Genomic DNA, 19,299 nt, shown 5'->3' on the forward strand with positions numbered 1-19,299 from the left:
CAATGTAAAAAACGGATCCAAAAATTAAAGGTTCGGACATTCAGGTTGCTTAAATTCGAACCGTAAAATTCAGATTCCAAAATGTAATAACAATTATAGAACTTTAGAAATTCAAATCCAATAATATTCCGGCTGCTCAAATTTGAATGCTGAAATTCAGAACCAAAAAGTTTGATCCCCAAAAGAATTGAGCCAAAATAATTCAGATTGCAACCTCCGGGATACCAAGGATAGATAAGGCAATTAAGCCTGAATACAATCGAATTATCTCACTTCTCTGAGAAGGGTCCAACTGCAGACCTCTCCTTAGGCCCTTCTCATCCAGGTGGAGCTGCAGGCAGTCATACATACATGCAGATCAGTCATACAATCACAGCCTGGGGTCAGAAGAGAGAGGTCCGGTCTGATGCAAGCAATAGTCTACTGGTATCCCAGATGTTGCAATCGGATTTTTTTCGGTTTTATTTTTTTTCGGCTAGGATATTGGCCTATTGCCAAAGAAATCAGACTCGGTCAGATTTAAAATTGTCATTTTTATTTATTACCATATGACACTTTATACAGAAGGACTGATATAATGTTGCAGGTTTTAGGGGAGTTTATTTTTACAGTTTTATTCATGATTAAAGTAGTAAATGATTATAATTGTATACAGTATCTTTACAGAATTTACAAAAGTATTGACCTCTATTGTGACCCTTCTGACCTGAAACATATTGCTGACATGTTCTCTATATTCATTCATACTTTAATAACAGCACTTGCATAGGAAAACATGGAAACCATTCGAAAACAGCTTTGAGTTTGAAGTGTATGTGTGGCTCTGGTTAACCTATCTGTGGTTGCTGTTTGAAATAAAGGTAAATCTAACCATCTTGATTAGGTCCTCTAAAATGGTTGCACATATTCTACAGTAAAATGATCATAAACACTTATTGAGCCCCAGAGTTTTATAAATATGTGATGCAATGAGTATATTTTTCATACCACCTTTTATAAAATATATTTTTTTCTATTTGGAAACTGAATTTGGGCTGGTGACTCAACCATCAGTCTGATCAAAGGTTTACAACAGTGTTATGTCATATATTAAATCTGGAATGAAATTCTGTCCACAACTCAAGCTCCTGGATAATATTTTTCTATAGAAATATTGGAAACAAAAAAAAGTTGCAATTGGATTTAATTGCTGATCCCTTATAAATCAGCAAGCAAAGTTTCTTATTTTGTATATTTGATAAAATGACTGAAAACAACTTTGAAAATAATATAGAATATCAGGTCTCAATCTACTTGTGAACTACGCTAGAAAGTGGTATTTTCTGGTTGTTCTGACATCATTATTGTGTGTTTTACAAAGGGTAAAGCTTGGGTAAAGCAGGGAAGGATGTATTGCATTTATCTTATACAGTGCTGTGTGAATGTCATCATAGATTTAAAAAAAAGTGTTATAAACAATACAAGTAGTAACATAAATGGATGCACCTTAGTTGTCGATGTTGACAAGTCTGTGAAGATATATGGTTAAGGACTTGGGGAGGGATTCTTATGACATGTTATATCTACCTAAAATTAGAAATACAACATTTATAATTATTTAATTATGAATAGATGATCTGTCCCACAACAGCACAGACAATAGGTTTTGTTGAAACTTTTGCAAAGGAAGACCTGAGAAAATGACATAATAGGAAAATAGTAAATCATTGTGGGACACAAATACAATACAATCAAAGCAAAAAATAAGTATTAATCATGGAATGATGTTTCAGAATAGATTCTCCTATAAGTTTACTTTTACAAATTGCAACAATACTAATGATTGGAAAACAAAACGATCACCGAAATCCTTTCCTGTCACATGGTATACTTCGCAAGAAGCCCCCATAGTGACAAACCATGAATAAATGACCTCCATTTCGATGAAGCGGAAACACCCTAACCTGCACCCAAAGTATAGGTTCATATCGACAGAACTAAACTACTTGAGGGCAGAACAGAACATGGTGTCCGCAGAAACGCACCGCGTCACTGCACGTTGCTGAACTAGCATTCTACGATAGTTAGCGTCACTGAACCATCGTAGAACATGAAGTTATGAACATCTCGTTGTCTGCACCAGTCCTCCTCTCTCCCTACTCTTCAATTCCCCCCTCATTTTCCTGCCCCCCCCCCTTTTGTGTCTTTGTTTCTCTCACACAGGAAGCAGAGGAGCAAACCCAAATACCTCTTGTCAACATTTTCAAAGCCTCACCATGGTTTAGATTCAGTGTTGCACTAATCTGGGTGTCTGGCTGGGGTTGCTACAGAATAACCAGTTAGTCCTCTGTCCCCAGTCATGCCATCAGACACAGGTCTTCCAATCCCCATCACAGCCTGGACTATTGTGTCATCAACAGCTTTCAAAAATAAAAATACATGGCGGTAGGAGCTCCTCTCATTGGGTAGATCGAGGGTGTGTCATGGGGCTCCGCCCACCCTGCCGGGTCTTTATGACATCCTAATAACTTGTGCTCTCTAAGGGAGGGCCTCAGGTTGTCATTCTGTCCAATTGTCTCTCCCCGTCCCTCTGCAGAGGGACGCCATGTGTGTGTGTGTGTATCTTTGCTTTTCTCTGTGAATGTAAGTGCTGTTTTTTTGTATTGGTGTCTTCCTTTCCTATGTGTTTCTATTTGTGTATACAGTTCATACATGTTTGTGCGTGTACCTTTTATTCACATTGATACATATATATATATATACATATACGTGTGTGTGTGTAAATATGTATACGTGTGTATGTGCGTGTGCGCCTGCGTGTGTGCGTGTGGTCCTCAGATGGACACAGGGCAGACGATGATCTTGTCCTCCAGCATCACGCTGACGATGAGGAAGACAAAGTACAGCATGAACATGAGCATGCCCAGAATCTTGCTCATCTTCCACTTGCACGCCGCGATGGAGATGATGACAAACAGGAGCATGAGGAAGAGCAGCACGATGGCGCAGAACAGGCCGTTGCTGCTCACCTGCACCGGGCTTATGTTGTTCAACAGACTCCACAGCAGCCAGGGGAACGGCAGGCTGGAGGGAAGGAGGAAGGATGGGAGAGAGGAAGAACAAAGAGGGGTGTCACATGTTAGATATCACCCTACTTGGACAAAGACAGGAAACTGACTGTTACTGGGCACCAGACTTGTATCAATGAATGTATGAAGTGCAAAGTGCATTTGATTCGCTTATCGGTGTGCGGCTGCGGGACATACCCCACGGTGATGTCGAAGATGTTTGAGCCCACGGAGCTGGACACGGCCATGTCGCCCAGCCCCTTCCTGGCCACGATCACGCTGGTGATGAGGTCGGGGATGGAGGTCCCCGCTGCAAGGATGGTCAAACCCATGATCTCCTCTGTCACCCAGAATGTTTCTCCAACCTGCACGTGGACGAGAGAGAGAATGAGAGGGAGGGAGAGAGATGTAGATAGAAAAAGAGAGAAAGAGAGAGAGAGGGAAGGAAGAGAAAAGGGAAAAGAGAGAGAGGAATAGAGAGAGATGGAGTTAGAAAGAGAGGGAAAGGGAAAAGAAAGGGGAGGAGAGAGAGGGAAGGAAAAGAAGAAAAAAGAAAAGGGAAGAGAGAAATAGAAGAATAGAGAGAGATGGAGTTAGAAAGAGAAAGGGAAGAGAAGGGGAAGAGAGAGAGAGGGAAGGAAGATGAAAGGGAAGAGAGAAATAGAAGAATAGAGAGAGATGGAGTTAGAGTATAGTGGAATATGATAAAGGTGTGGGTCGAATTCCAGACGGCGAGGAGTCAGTTAAGCTATGGCTGCTTTTGCAGACTTGTTGCTCTGTTTATTAGCAACACCAGATTAAGTCACAGGCTGTACTGACGGGGGATCTGATGGGATTACAGGGAATAGAGAGAGAGAGAGAGAGAGAGAAGGAGAGAGAGGGAGAGCGAGAGAGAGAGAGAGAGAGAGAGAAGGAGAGAGAGGGAGAGCGAGACAGAGGGAGGGAGAGAGAGAGAGAGAGAGAGAGAGAAGGAGAGAGGGAGAGCGAGACAGAGGGAGAGAGAGAGAGAGATGGAGAGAGACACACCTGGTGAGCCCACCACACCATGAGGTAGGAGAAGACTGCAATCCAGGTGATGGAACCAAGAAAGGTGATGGGGAAAAACTTCTTTGACGTCTGAATGAGAGAGAAGAAGAAAGAAGAAAAAAGAGAGGAACGAAGACAAGGCGGGAAAAAGTCTGAATTTGAATCTTGTTCCGAGAGTAGTTATGTCAACAGCACACCTGGTTCCTGTGTGTATAAAGTGTACTGAAGGTGGAATTGTCCTCAGGGACTGCTCTAATGGTCTGATAGTATAGGTCAAAATCAAACTCCCCCATTATTCAATTGTGTGTGTGTGTGTATGTCCAGTAGTCCTCACAAGGATAATAAACTTGCAAAATATTGACCTTGTCTTGTTCTTGAGCCCCACAACTTCAAGTGCTCTTTCTTTGGGGTTTTAGGGGGTGTATGGTTAATGTTAGAAGGGATAGAATCATATTAAGGGCTAAGATCAGGACTAGGGGTTTGGAATAACACAATTTTGAATGGGAGTGAACAGTTGGTCTTCCAAAGTAAACAAACTTGTGTGTTTGTACTGTATGTAACCAGTTTGTGTGTGTGTGTAACCAGAGAGTGCGTGTAACCAGAGAGTGTGTGTAACCAGAGAGTGTGTGTAACCAGAGAGTGTGTGTAACCAGAGAGTGTGTGTAACCAGAGAGTGTGTGTAACCAGAGAGTGTGTGTAACCAGAGAGTGTGTGTAACCAGAGAGTGTGTGTAACCAGAGAGTGCGTGTAACCAGAGAGTGCGTGTAACCAGAGAGTGTGTGTAACCAGAGAGTGTGTGTAACCAGAGAGTGCGTGTAACCAGAGAGTGTGTGTAACCAGAGAGTGTGTGTAACCAGAGAGTGTGTGTAACCAGAGAGTGTGTGTAACCAGAGAGTGTGTGTAACCAGAGAGTCGTACATCTCTCCTGACGTCGGGCAGAGTGAGCCAGAGCGGAAAAATGATGGGCAGGATGAGGAGATACGTCAGACGTTTACGGTTGGTCTCTGGCCACGCTAGACTCAGAGGCTGGTCCTCATCCTCCTCCTCTTCCTCCTTCCAGAGGAGAGGGGAAGGGGGAGGAGGGGGGAGGAAGAGAAGGGACAAATAATGCTCTTATTACTGGTAGGTGCTGGATGTTAACTGTGATGCGAATGATGGATGGATGGATGGATGTATGGATGGAAAGAGGGGAATTGTCATACTTCTCCTCCTACGGTGCCGTTCATAGGAGGAGTGACCTCCACTGCCACGTTGGAGCTGTTAGGGATGTTCCTCTCTGGAAGGTGGGAGAGAAAGAGATGGATGGGAGGGAGGGTATTACATGGGTGGATGGAGACGGAAGAGGAAGAGTTGTTAATGTTGTCGGTTTTGTGGATGAGTAGTGTTAGCATGCTTTCCTCTTTAGCTACACAACTGTGTGTGTGTGTGTGTGTGTGAAAGAGAAGGCTAGTTAAATTTGACCGTCTGAATAACCTGAATTACCTGAAATACCGTTGGCACCATCATCTTTGCATTTCTTCTTGGCCATCTTGTGGAGAATGGAGGCTTTCTCCTTGAACCGACCTTGGAGGACAACCAGTAGAGCAAAGTTAGGTGTTTGTGTCTAGTAGTGTGGATTTCACATCAAGTCAGTGCGTGTGTTTGTGTTTATGTAAGTATATCTGTGTATATGAGTGTGTGAGTGTGTGTGAGCGTCACTGTGTCAAAAACGTGTTTGACACACAAATCTGGGCAGGTGTCAAATCAAATCATTGTATGTGTGTGTGTGTGTGTGTGTGTGTGTGTGAGAGCGCGATCGTCACTGTGTCGGAAAGTGCTTTCCATACAAATCCGGGCCGGTTTTGTATGCGTGACACATACTAGCTAGTACAGTACAAGTCCTTAGCGTGTACCGTCATTACCCTCGTGGAGGGGGTCCAAGGTATGAATCATCAGCTGGAAGATGCTGTTCCTCATCAGGGTGTTGTGAAGCGAGGCACAGCTTCCTTCTCTCTGCAGTCTGGGCTTAGCCTGGCAGATGGGAACCATGAGTTACCCATGGCCTGTCATCCACTCATACTAGTTGCTTGTAAAAAGGGCTATACAGATACATTTGATTTGGTTAACTCGCTCCAGTCTGAGTCACTTAGTCAACAGAATGGAAATTACCCAGACTATTAGTCCACTTTCGTTAGTTAGGGTCTCTGTTTTTGTTACCAATATTTTTATAATTTAACCTCTGTAGAAATAAAAATAAACTTTTAACTTTGCCACAGCATTATTTGTCACAAACCGTACATCAAGTCAATATGAGTGTAATTTCCTCTCCTGTGCAGATTTATTTTCAATTACAAAAAATATTATAATAAAATTAAGAAAATCCAGTTCAACATCTTTTTTTTTACATACCACTCGTGCACACATGCATACACTCGCACATACAATCAGACGCACACACACACAAACACACACATACAAACACACAAACGCACGCAGGACCTACCGTCAATTTGTTCTCATCATCACTGGGTTCGATTGCCTTCAATGAAAAGACAGAGAAAGACAGAGAAAGACAGACGACATCTGAATGTGAAGCACACAGTCTTGCTTGCGCTCACAACAAACAGCTGTTTCAATTGTCAAACCATGTTTGTTTTTTAAATCTCCATATGGAAGTTACAAATTAAGTGTTTTTGTACACTAGTGGTAAATCATACAATTTCAAAACTCGATGGAAACCCACAGTATAAATAGACCAAAACATACATTTTCATTTCTAGGTTCTAAGGACCCATATAAACATGTTTAAATTTACTTAAATCATGAAATTAAATGAAATAAAGGTCCCAAAATGTATGTACAAATGTGATGGTATTGGTAACATTGTCATAGCATTACAATAGAAATACATTTGAGAAATCCTTGTTGTAACTGAGGTTAGATCTCCTTCAAATCAGTAAAAAAATCCAGTTCATCAATCAAGAAAAAAAGAGAGGCATTCATTATCAATGATTCTTCAATCGATTGAAATAAATAACTTTTTTTCCCCTTCCAATTCTTAAAACCAGGATTTCAAATCTTTGCCTCCGGATTTGAGTGAATTGATTGAAGTGATCGATTGATTGTTTGAACCCACAGTTCATAAAGCACAAACAGGGTTGTTGCAGGACTGATGGGGACCAAGATGGTGGAAGTGAACGAGGGAACAAAAGCCAACACAAAAGGCCTAGGATTCTTAATTTTGGGTGAACTATTCCTTTAAAGCTCAACGGGTTCCGCAAACTTGGTTCTACAGCCAGGCAGGTCTTCAGAGGACATACAGCACACGTGTTTTCAGAAAAATATATATGTACACCCCCCCCCCCCCACACACTTAGGGTGGAGCGTGTGTTGCCCGAAACCCCTCTCTCTCTCTCTCTCTCTCTCTCTCTCTTTCTCTCTCTCTCTCTCTCTCTCTCTCACAGACACACACACACACACACACACACACAGCTGGTGGACATACATACAGATAGATCTAAGCATTTTAAGAGAGATTAGTTATTGATTTATAACACAAAAGGGTGTGATTATGGGACGTATGATTTCGGAGCAAGTAGAACAGTTGGTTGTCATGGCTACTGAGGAATGCCAGTTGGTGTGCATAGTAGTTTGTTGCTGATTTGATCGATTTTTTTTCAATTTCATTTCTTTCTTTTTCTTGTAACATTGTCAGATCTTTGTCCATGCGTTCTATACATCCCGTTGTTTATATGATGAAGGGATGGAGGGATGGACGGAGAGAGAGAGAGAGAGAGAGAGAGAGAGAGAGAGAGAGAGAGAGAGAGAGAGAGAGAGAGAGAGTGATTCATGTAGTGTTTTCTATTTCAGTCATCTTAGGTAAATCTTTAGCCCCCTCACCTTTTGTGAATATCCCCTATAAGCCCTGGGTCTTTTTAGCCCCTACACCTGGCTCCTATCACCTTAGCCAGGGGTCCTAGCCACTAGCAAATCAGCCATAATCCTTGGTTCCTAGCCCCTCAGCCAGGGGTCCTAGCCACTCAGCCATAATCCCTGGCTCCTAGCCCCTTTGTCCATGACCCCTAACTCCTAGCCATTGATCCTTAACGCTTTAGACCCGACCGTAACTTGCAATGGATCTGGGCTTAACTTCTTGATTCAGTCCACCACACATGGAGTTTGTTTTGAGATTCAACATCTTGTTGAAGGAATGGTGTAGACAGCATCCTGGTGTTAAAAGGTGTCTGTGGTTGTCAGGAGTTGGGTATATCTTAGTGGTTAGAGCATTTGCAGATCACAAGATTGCAGGTTCCGATCCCACCTGTACATTGCATTGGATAAAAGGTAAACGACCACATATTGTCTGCTGCTTCCTCTTCCATGGTCTGTGACATACCATGTTCTTAGCATCAATCTCAACAGAGTATTTCACAAATGATGGAATAACTCATTAATACGGACCAACCAAACGACAAAACCAGATTTCCATCATTTTAACAAACAACAACAGACTATTTTCCTGAGGAAGACTGATTAGACGAGTTTGTCTGTGAAAACTGCTACAAACGGAGACAATTAGAAGACATAATCCCTGTCTGTGATTCCCCCACACACACTAGCTAGTCATCTTCCTGTACTCACTCAAGCCTTTGAAAAGCACCGGTGCTGCTGACACTAATCATCCTAAAGGAAATGTTAGGCTGTCAACTAGATCCCTACAGGCTGTAGAGGTTTGTGCGAGCAGGCTAAAAGTTATCATATACACAAGGTTTTTGAGGTGTGTTGCCTGTTTTTCTGCCTACCTTTCTGTCTGCCTGCCTATGGTACAACCAAGTACGTACCTACTTACCTGTCTGTCTGCCTCTAAGGTATTACCAAGTACCTACCTACCTGTCTGTCTGCCTATGAGGTACAACCAAGTACTTACCTACTTACTTACCTGTCTGTCTACCTGTAAGGTTCTACCTAGGATCTACTACCTACCAGAAATCTCTCTGTCAATGGCTATGCTAAGCAAATTTTAGCGTGATGGCCAGCCGTGTGAATACCTAACTGTGGCGATGTCATGGCGATTGCTATATTTGACCTACCCATCGCTCACATGGCATCCAAGGTGCATGCTGGCCAGTGAGCCTAATGACCCTGAGCATCTGCTGTACAGGGCTTAGGTTTAAAGAGCTCACTCTTTAAGGAGGGGAGGGGGGGAGAGACATAACTTTGCTTTTTGACACAGGTCACATTGCCTGCTGTCCTGACACACCCTCTATCCCTCACCTCTCGCCTTTCTACCATTCTTCAAACCTTTCTCCTGTCTTTCACCCCCTCTCTCTCTTACCTCACCCCTCTCACCACTCACTTACCTCAACACCTTTCTCTCTTCCCTCAACCCCACCCCCTCTTTCTATTCTCACCCCCTGTTTCTATCCTAACCACTCTCTCTCTTCTCTCACCCTTCTCTCTTTCATTCCTCATCCTCATCCCCTTTCTCTTCTCTTACTCCGTCTTTCTCTTTCCTAACCCCCCCCCCTCTCTCACCCCTCACCCTGCCTCTCTTTCATTCCTCATCCTCATCCCCTTTCTCTTCTCTTACTCCGTCTTTCTCTTTCCTAACCCCCCCCCCCTCTCTCACCCCTCACCCTGCCTCTCTTTCATTCCTCATCCTCATCCCCTTTCTCTTCTCTTACTCCGTCTTTCTCTTTCCTAACCCCCCCCCCCTCTCTCACCCCTCACCCTGCCTCTCTTTCATTCCTCATCCTCATCCCCTTTCTCTTCTCTTACTCCGTCTTTCTCTTTCCTAACCCCCCCCCCTCTGTCACCCCTCACCCTGCCTCTCTTTCATTCCTCATCCTCATCCCCTTTCTCTTCTCTTACTCCGTCTTTCTCTTTCCTAACCCCCCCCCCCTCTCTCACCCCTCACCCTGCCTCTCTTCTTACCTCACACTCGCTTGCCCCTGACCCTCTCTCCTTTCACTGCCTACTTCACCATGATTCCCTACACATTAGCATGTCGCAAGTCAGGGTTAAGTAACCTTGGAGAGTCTGATAGGCCAACTGTGATTTTTTGTGAGCCCTAATTTTACAAGTTAGGCCAAGATTGACCTGTATAACCTATTAAGTAAGTAGGACGATGCTTTGGCCTCAAGCCATGATGGGTTACTAGGGTGTTCTGTGGTAGAACTGTCTATAGACTCTATACAATAGTGTCTTTTAGAACACTTGACAAGATATAACATTGTACCAAACTGAAGACATAAATAAACCGTTATACGAGGTTCAGGAAACTTTTCTTTTGGGATATAAATAATATCTACTTGTGAATGCAATGGATCCATCTGATAACATTAATTCATTGGAGTCAAAAGTGCATGCTGCACTTCGTGAGACTTGTTGTACAGAGCCTACACATTAACATGATGTGAAGAGTAGGTAATGAAGGCTTTTTGATCCTCACTCCTCTCTCCGTCACTGCAAGCAGCTATTTATTTAGCAGCTAAAAAGGCTAACTGAGAAACAGTAAATACAGCAAGTTGGTTTCTCACGCTCTCTTGCGCTCTCTCTACCTCTCTCTCGCGCGCTCTCTCTCTCTCTCTCTACTCAGCGCGGTCCACCTGACCCTCCAATCTCTCGGATTTAGGTAGGATCAATTCAGACAGATAACCGCATTTAGAACGGTAATTTCCAATTGATGCGTGTGAACTCTTTCAGCAACCTTCACAAGTCACAACGTGAGAACACATGCTTTATGCACTTTGTATTTCTCTTTTTTGTAATGTCCTACCCCCAACAAAAATTGGACACTGTGGTGGACAAGTGGATGATCACTATATCTCATTAAACCATGACAATCCTTTAGATAACTGCCACTTCATTTGACCATTGGCGAGATGAGATAGTCAAAGGAGATTTTAAGCAAACATTTATGAAAACAACATTGTTGGTCCACCCTCTCAAACACCCAAGGTAAGCTAGGCTATATCCCCCAAACGGCACTGTCGTGCAAGTCAAATGTTTCCATTCGCTATTTGTTATTGGACGTATTAAGTCAATAGCCTACACGACAAATGATTACCCCAAACCCTTTGTTTACATGTAACTCAAATCATGACCAACGTTAGGACGTGTCTCAGATCAAATCAGGAAGAAAAAGAGAAAAGAAATCCATTGCAGCATCAGAGACAAGAAGCCATACCACTCTGGTCAGCTGACCCTATATTTGCTGTCGTCACCACAGGTTAGCTGTTAATAAGGGATCAGGACAGGATTGCAGTCTCATAATAATCTAGCATCAACCGATGACTTCATTTGACATCCACAAAACTCCCCGGCCCCATCATCCAATGCTTAACAACATGCAGCTCAAAAGTCATAAAATTAAACATTCACTCTCAGTGACCGTTAAATAGTTACTTTAGAGGGAAAAGCATGATTGGCTAACGGGACAAAGATGCGCAGTTCGCCGCATGTGTTCTGCTCGGCCGAGCCGTGATGTTACCTGTCTATAATTAGGGGCGGTAATGGGATTGGAGGATTTGGTCAGAGATTACAGAGGGCCTGGAGACATTTGAGGACGGGCCAGTCGTACGTCAAGTGCCCAGGACCAGAGGACAGCCTGGGGGAGGACTCACACTCGTGAGGGTGACCATCTCCTTGAAACAGACTATTCTCAGTTGAGTCCAGATACAAACGGGTACAGATAGCCTCGCCCCATCCTAGGTGAGGCTATTCATGTCCATCAGTTAATGAATAGGAGGTCCTTGATCTCCTAAGGCCCCACAGTACTTCAGTGTATTTGTATAATACCGTTTTGCCTTGGAATAGAAAGAGTTCAGTGGAGAGTCACCTGGAGTAACCTAACAATAATCTACTCAATACTAACTTTTGTTTAGTTAAGCACTTATACTGCAAATTAAGTTGGCCTACTGTAATTTGAAACAGAAACAGATGGTTTGGGATCTATCAGAATATAACAATAAAAATGTGGAATAACTGCTTGCAAATTTAAAGCATAGTTAAAGTGTGTAAAGACTTTGTTGTACTGAAAGTCTTTCTCACCTTCCCATATAAATTTTTTTCAACATAAATTCTTAAATTCCAGATATATTTTTAATTCAGGTTTCCGTTAAACCTTGATTTATCCCAACTTCACACCCTCATAACAAATATGTATATGTCTTAATTGTTAAATAATTTTGTCAATTCGATCTTGAAGTAAAAAAGTCAAATCATCAAAATCAATTTAGTGTGAATCCCTCTTAGATTTTTCCAATTTACAACCTAGCTCCATTCTGCACCGTGCATGTCCCTGAAGATCTGCCCTTGGGATGGCGGTTGAACTAAGCTACAGGCTAGCTGTGCTAAGAGACAGCCTAGACAACCAACTGCTCGTTCACCTGCCCTCCGTACGTCAAAACAACATCTGAAAGCAAAGCGTCTGACTCCAACTGTACGGAGAAAGAAGGAGAGTCGGGGTAGGGGGAGAAGGGTGTAGGTGGTCATTTTGGGTACATACATTGACCATCAGTAAAAAAAAAAAAAAGTGATTTTAGTTTTTTTCCCCTTTTTTATCACAGCATCTGTTTTGTCTTCTTTTGCATGGCAGCAACAACAGCAGTTGTTGAACATGTCAGATCAATAGTGATCTGACATGTTCTTTCGGAAAGCTGGCCCGTTAACACCCACACCTTATGCCCCATCTCATCTTTGTTGTTTGGACGTATTTTCTTAAAAACATATTAGGTTTCCTGCATACACACAATTAATTGCTTGTGTGATCTCATTCAGGACCATACACAATTGGTTTAGGTGCAATCACGATGGCACACAAGGATTGTGATGGATCGTACGATTCATCATAGGGCAGGTTGGGGCTGCCATTACTTTGCTTTCATCTGTCCAATCTTTTCAGATCTGCATTGGTCCCAAGAGAGGCGGATGGGTTGCAACAGGGTTCAAGAAATGCCTTTCCTCATGTGTCAGGCTGGATGCTTCGACAGGGTGCGTGTGTACGTGTGTGTGTGTGTGTGTGTGTCATGGATAGCTATTTTTGTTTTACCCATTGACCACAGACTCGCCATGTTTACTTGGGTTGCATCCCAAGGAGATGGTAGAGGTTCCACACCATTTGACTCCAAATGCTACTTTAGCCATGACAAACCACTTTCAAAAGACACCATTACCTGTGTGTGTGTGTGTGTGTGTGTGTGTATGTGTGGGTGTGTGTGTGTGTGGTAAATGGATGAATCCTTCGATGTTGGACTCCTCTACCTCAAGGCATCAACATCTTTCATCCACCAGGTACCCCCAACCTCTATCCAAGATTGACAGTTAATAAGAATTTAGCAGTTAAATTTGGCAGTTAAATCTTGAGACCCTAGAATTTAAATTTTGAATTTTGAGAATGGACCTAGGTTCCTTACACTTTATGGAACGGCCACCATATTGGTCGGGACAACGTAAATCCGGAACCTGAGGGGGGTCCAATCAAAACAGGACACTGAACACTGAACACTGTCTGAACACTCTAGTAAATGTATGTTTGGGACATTCCAGGAACCAGCTGATTGTCAAAGCGGTTGTGACTTTGTCAGCACGAACAGGGACATGCATGGCTATGACCCTACCCCATGGTGGAAGCACACACAGATGACAGGCTTAAAGACAAATCTTAATCCCCCACAGAATCAGGTGGTTTGGTTGGCAGTCTCTTTGTCTGGCAGTCAGCCAGTTCCCAAACAAGCCTCCCAATTCTGGTGAAAGACCCTGTTTTAGACAATAACCATTGAGGACATGAGAATTATCACCCGGGGTCACACTGCTGAAGAGGAAGAACCATCTTCCAACCACCTCGTCCACCTATATAAACTATTTATGTGCAAGTTATGGTGTTGGTGTCTGTTGCCAATGTTACCAATAATGGACAGTGTTTATGGATATGTGGTGAGGGGCTTTTCTGATGGCAGAACAGGAGTGGGGAAAAAAAACTAGTTGGTTTCCTATGGTCATTGTTTCCTATAGGTGACTGGCTGACTTCTCATGATTTCCAATGGTAACTGACTGATTCTTCCAGTCTACTCTGATAGATTTAGTGAGGTGTTTTACCTCCAGCAGCATGACTAGGGTTCAGGATGTGTTTGTTATGGGATCTCGGGGCTGTGGGGTTGAGGGTGCGAGCTGATTGGAGGGAGTGAGGAGGCTCACCTTGGGGGCCGCCTCGATCTCGTCCACCTGGTTCCCTCCCAGCCTGCTCTTGATAACCTTTTCCACGTTGCCGTTGAACTTCATGAAGGTGACGTATGCAAAGTAGCACAATAGCAAGCCGATACTCTCATCGATGGTGATTTGGTTATCCAGAAAGAAATAGATCAGCATCAGTAAGCCAATGATATAGAAAGACACATCCCTGAACAGAGGCCACCAGGTCAGGTTCAGGATCTCCCTGGAGAAGATGGCACACATCCCGATGACGAAGAGGATGTTGAACACGGCCGACCCCACGATCGTTCCAATGCCCACGTTGCTGTGGGAGACGAAAACGCCAATCACGGAGGTGAAGAGTTCCGGGGCGGAGCCGCCCGCCGCCATGAATGTGGCTCCGGCCACGTCGTCTGAGATCTCGAGCTTCTCTGTGATCACTGTCAGCGCCGGCACGAAGAATTCGTCGCAAACGATGGCTAAGGCGATGAACATGTACAGCATGCCGAACATGTGAAAAGACACTGCTCCTTGGCGCCTTTGCTCAAGGCTGAACAAATCCGTTGGATAGTCCCCTTGGTTCATCTCCTCCATGGATGAGCGCATCGCTATGGGCATATCCTCCTCGGCCCTCATCCCTGGCTCGGATGACAACAGAGTTCTCTGGGGCACAGCTGTCTTGGACTGTCCTCCTCCTTGGCCTGGGACTGTGGGGTGTGCTGTCGTCGTGTTGGTGGACCAACTTCCCTGGGTGACGCCGGTCCAGGACAAGGCACTCCAGGAGAACACTGTGGTGAGGCCCAAGAGGCCCAGGGTGAAGGTGAGGATCCGGGCCGGTCGTAGTTTTCTCCGGACGCGCCAGTAGTGTTGCCTCTTACAGTGGGCGCTCAGCGGGGACGAGGTCTTCGACGACTCCATAGGGGCACCTCTGGTTGGTAGCATCATGTCCATGGGTCTGGACAACTGGGGGGTGGGGGTGGGGCAGGCAGACAGGCGCGAGCTGGGGCGGTGTCTGGGCTTGGCGTCGAGGGGGGGTGGGACGTGGTTTTACCGAGAGCTGGGCATGCTGCTCTCGGCTTCTCTAAACACAATGATGGAGGCGTCGGTGTGAACCTGGGTTTCGGCCAAACAAAGGTTTCCTCATATTAGTTTCTGAAACCACAGAGACAAAAGAAAAGAGAGCGTTAGAGAGAGAAGTTGTATTGTTGTTGTGCCAGCATACTTTTGAGGCCTAGCAGCCCGTGATATTTCTTGACGCAAATAGATTCAACAAGATGTTACTTGATTTAGTACCCATAGACCCCATACTGTACAACTGTGTCCCAATTTAGATCCACATGTGCCTGTTAGGCATCCTAATCCTGGGAACCAAGCGCTTCCACTCATCTGTTCTAAACTAACCTTTAAGCTCTAACCCGTGTGTGCCTGTGGAGATCCCATGGGGATTTAACAGGTGTGTGCAATATGCATGCAGCTCCAACTGCTGCCCTCTGGAACAGTAGGTGATTGATTTGTCTCAGTTGCTGCATATAGAAGTTATGGATCCATCCCCTCAGTGCCGACAGTGGGGAAATTCAAAGGCGCCTTACTTTCAAATACTTGTGTATGATGTAATCGAAGTCTATGTTAGACCCTCTGACCTCTGTGGTAAACTTTTTATTTTCTTTTCCCCCAGAAAAATTGGCATTGAGAGCTAGTTAACTCTTAGACAACCCTTTTGTGGAAAAGACACTTGTTCGATTTGAAACCAAATTGCTCCATTTAATTTCTCGTACTACAAGCCTCTACGCAGCCTGTTTTGACTGAGTAGGATGTCAATCAGAATTCACATCACACCAGTGCCTCTCACCAACACTTCAATAATAATGTAGTATTTGTTTGATATTTGAGTCACAGGCTGTGATCTTTAGAACAGCTCTGTTATCCTGTGCCAAGCTTAGCTCCATCGACATTAGGGAAAGCAGCTTAGGTAATGGTATTACATGCTGTAAAAAGTAGCTGTCAATTACAAACTTTATACTTTCTGGCCGTGCTTCGATACGACATCAAATGTACAAACGCAGAACAGTGGAGGTCACAGTGGATTTAGAATAGCAATCAATTAACAAGCTATCTGAATCTTTCCAGACTGATCTGCTTATGCAGGAACATTAAAACCGAACCTGCAGGTGCAAAGGCAGTCTACATGCATGAAGATGTTCACTGAAACCACTATGACAACACACTTGATAGGAATTCTACATATGTCTTGAAAGTACCCACATGCAACCACTGATCTTATATCTGACCTTGTGACATCAGAGGCCACCTTGCAAATCCCATCGGCCTACCTCACTAACCGTGCAATGCTGCGGGACTTTAGAGTGGAACCAATGTAAGATCTAGACATCAAAAGTGTAAAAAAGCAATATCTACCACACTTGCAGGCTCCAAATGACGGTGTGGTGAAAGTCGTTGCTGTTGGTTAGTATCCTCCAGGGTAAGCCAATCCCAAGCAACTAGAACCTCCAGCTGCCAACTGCAATGTGAGCATCTCCAAAGCAAATCCCCTGTGAGATTTTCTGAGAGGTGGTTGAGCTCCAGTCAAGAGCACAGTAAAAGGCTCCTCCCTCCCTCTCTCTCCCCTCCCTCCCTCTCCTCTAAACCCTCACCATCCAACCCAACACCCAACAAACCTCTCTGTCTACACTGGTTATACAACGGCTAAGATCTTCGTTTATGTTGGTGTTAGCTCCAACGATACCCATTAATCCAACTGGGCCTGACTTAATGCATCGCATGATAGTGGATGGCATGCAAACGTGGTTTAACTCTGCTCACCAAGGGAGAGGGGAGGGGATGCTAAAGAGCCAAACCGTCCAGTAGAAGTAAAGGCACGTTTTCGAAACAAAAGAGATGACAGTTCAGTTTCACACAATTGTTGGTTTTTTTTTTGTATAATGAAATGGTTAAAAACAACAAAGACGCAACACTTTGCTCAGAACGGTTCTCGAGAAATGAAAAAACTTTGAGGTACTCATTGCATATTGCTAATAGGCTTTCTGTTAAACACCGATGGTAATTCAGCAACACAACCTGGAGTCTTCATTTCTGTTAAGCGTCAGACGCACTGACTCACACTGGCTTACACTGACTCACACTGACTATTGATATAGAAATACAAAATGGACTGGATCTGTTGTTGTGTTGTTTATAGTTATGACATCTTACCTATATGATCGTCATAGGTCTATGTCCTTGGGGTGGATGGGGGGAGGGCATGGAGGAGAAGAGGGGTTGAGGTTTGGAGACGAACATTAAATAATGTCTCCCTGGCATTTGACCGGGGGCGGTTCTACACAGGGTCTACAGGGGCCAGTGCCCCTGTAAATATGTCCCTGGCCCACCCTGTGCCCCCCCCTCTGGTCCCCCCTGTGCCCCCCCTCTGGTCCCCCCTGTGCCCCCCCCTCTGGTCCCCCCTGTGCCCCCCCTCTGGCCCCCCCTGTGCCCCCCCCTCTGGCCCCCCCTGTGGCCCCCCCTCTGGTCCCCCCTCTGGCCCCCCATGAGCTGGAAGAGGGAGAGCCAGAGCCGTTTGTATGATTTTTATGTAAAGCTAAATTAAAGTATTTAATGTTTAAATATAATTTGTTTTCGTTTTGAAAATGTGCCCCTCTGATTAAACACTGCCCCCCCCTTGGCCCCCCTAGTAAAATTTGTCTAGAACCGCCACTGCATTCGACATTGTCCTCTCTCTAAAGTTGTGTAAAGAAAGGAGGAGAAGTAGGAGGAGCTTACACGTGAGCGCTTCTCTAAAGCCTACAGTATCTTCAGCTCTTTATGCCTCCCTTTCTCCCTCTCTCTCTCTCTCTCTCTCCTCTCTCTCTCTCTCTCCCTCTCTCTCTCTCTCTCTCTCTCTCTCTCTCTCTCCCTCTCTCTCTCTCTCTCTCTCTCCCTCCCCCATCTCTCTCTCACACCCTCTCTCTTTCTCTCACTCCCTCACTCTCTGTCCCCCCTCTCTCTTTCGCACCTCGCTCCATCTCCCTCCCTCCCTCCCACCCTCCCTCTCTCCCCAAACCTCCTTCTCCTCCGCTCCCTGCCACCACCTGTGCTATTACATAGCAGCTGGAGATCTTGTCCCAAGTTCATCTCCTTCTCCTCCAGTCCACCGCAAACACACAGACGGAGCTCTGATGTGGTGCGTAATGGGAAGACTGGGTGTTAGTTACAGTTCTGAGGATTTGAGCTCAACCTTTCAGAAAGATTAGGGCTTGGATAGGTGGCCTTAAAAGCATTTTTTCTTAACGAACACTAACACAAATATAGTAGTCTGAATCAAACGGTAAGAGGTTGACCTTAGTCAGGGTCGTGTTCTGTCGTCATCCTCTTCATAATAAGATCCATCGCAATCCAGAAGTCCTAGGTAGCTCAAGATATTACGTAAGAGCAGCCAAACTGTCTTTGTAGGTAAGCTCCTGAACATGCATGCACTGTAGGCAAGCTGGCAACCGACAGAGAACAGCCCTGGAGCCAGTAAAGTAAAAATAGATTTGGTGTTTATTTCAGCTTGAACCAGTTAACATCGCTTTCACCTAACAAGGGGATTGGAGTGATTGACCTCCAAAAAAAATGAAGATCAGTCAAAATCGACAAAAACAAATTTGCACGTGTACGTTTACCTGAGAGGAATTAAAAACCTTAACTGTAAAAATATGCTAATCAAAAACAGCTAATCCCACAGACATGATTCATGTGTTGTGTTTTGTTCATCCCCATTCGGTCTTTTCCATTTTGGCATGACTGGCAATGATGTAAACGAGTCGTAGATAACTGCATATGTGGGTAAAAGAGATTATCTGGCTAAATCCTAAAAGCTCCTATACTCCCACAAATAGCCGCTAAGCATTGTGGAGGCCTGTGCTCCTATCGTTTCGTTGGTGGAGAGTTGACGTTTAAGTGTTACCGCTACAGTGACCCTCAAGGCACAGATTAGCGACCCATCTAATGTCTTCTTGCTGTACCTTGGAGTTGGCCATGACGACCTAAAACAAGCGGAGCCGCAGCAGCACTGGCACTGGCG

General features: G+C 44.5%; 1 protein-coding gene across 4 annotated transcripts; it reads right to left on the minus strand.

The window, feature by feature from the left end:
* Nucleotides 1-2,756: 2,756 nt before the first annotated feature.
* Nucleotides 2,757-15,194, minus strand: slc24a2b (solute carrier family 24 member 2b). Of its 4 annotated transcripts, XM_084687449.1 has the most exons (10): nt 14,250-14,894; nt 12,443-12,493; nt 6,556-6,591; nt 5,966-6,083; nt 5,547-5,636; nt 5,276-5,349; nt 4,992-5,126; nt 4,074-4,163; nt 3,246-3,412; nt 2,757-3,063 (listed from the first exon to the last, which is right to left on the minus strand). In XM_084687449.1, the coding sequence occupies exons 1-10, from the start codon at nt 14,877-14,879 to the stop codon at nt 2,814-2,816; spliced, it is 1,641 nt and encodes a 546-aa protein (XP_084543575.1). In that variant the 5' UTR covers nt 14,880-14,894; the 3' UTR covers nt 2,757-2,813. The 4 variants fall into 4 exon arrangements, with proteins under 4 accessions (XP_084543575.1, XP_084543574.1, XP_084543577.1 ...); XM_084687448.1 differs by lacking the exon at nt 12,443-12,493 and having other exon boundaries at nt 5,556-5,636; nt 14,250-15,194; XM_084687451.1 differs by lacking the exon at nt 12,443-12,493 and having other exon boundaries at nt 5,556-5,636; nt 5,975-6,083.
* Between the last annotated feature and the right edge of the window lie 4,105 nt (nt 15,195-19,299).

Source organism: Hypomesus nipponensis, chromosome 22 (assembly GCF_054491055.1).
Source record: "Hypomesus nipponensis isolate SF chromosome 22, ASM5449105v1, whole genome shotgun sequence".
Classification (NCBI taxonomy): Eukaryota; Metazoa; Chordata; class Actinopteri; order Osmeriformes; family Osmeridae; genus Hypomesus; species Hypomesus nipponensis.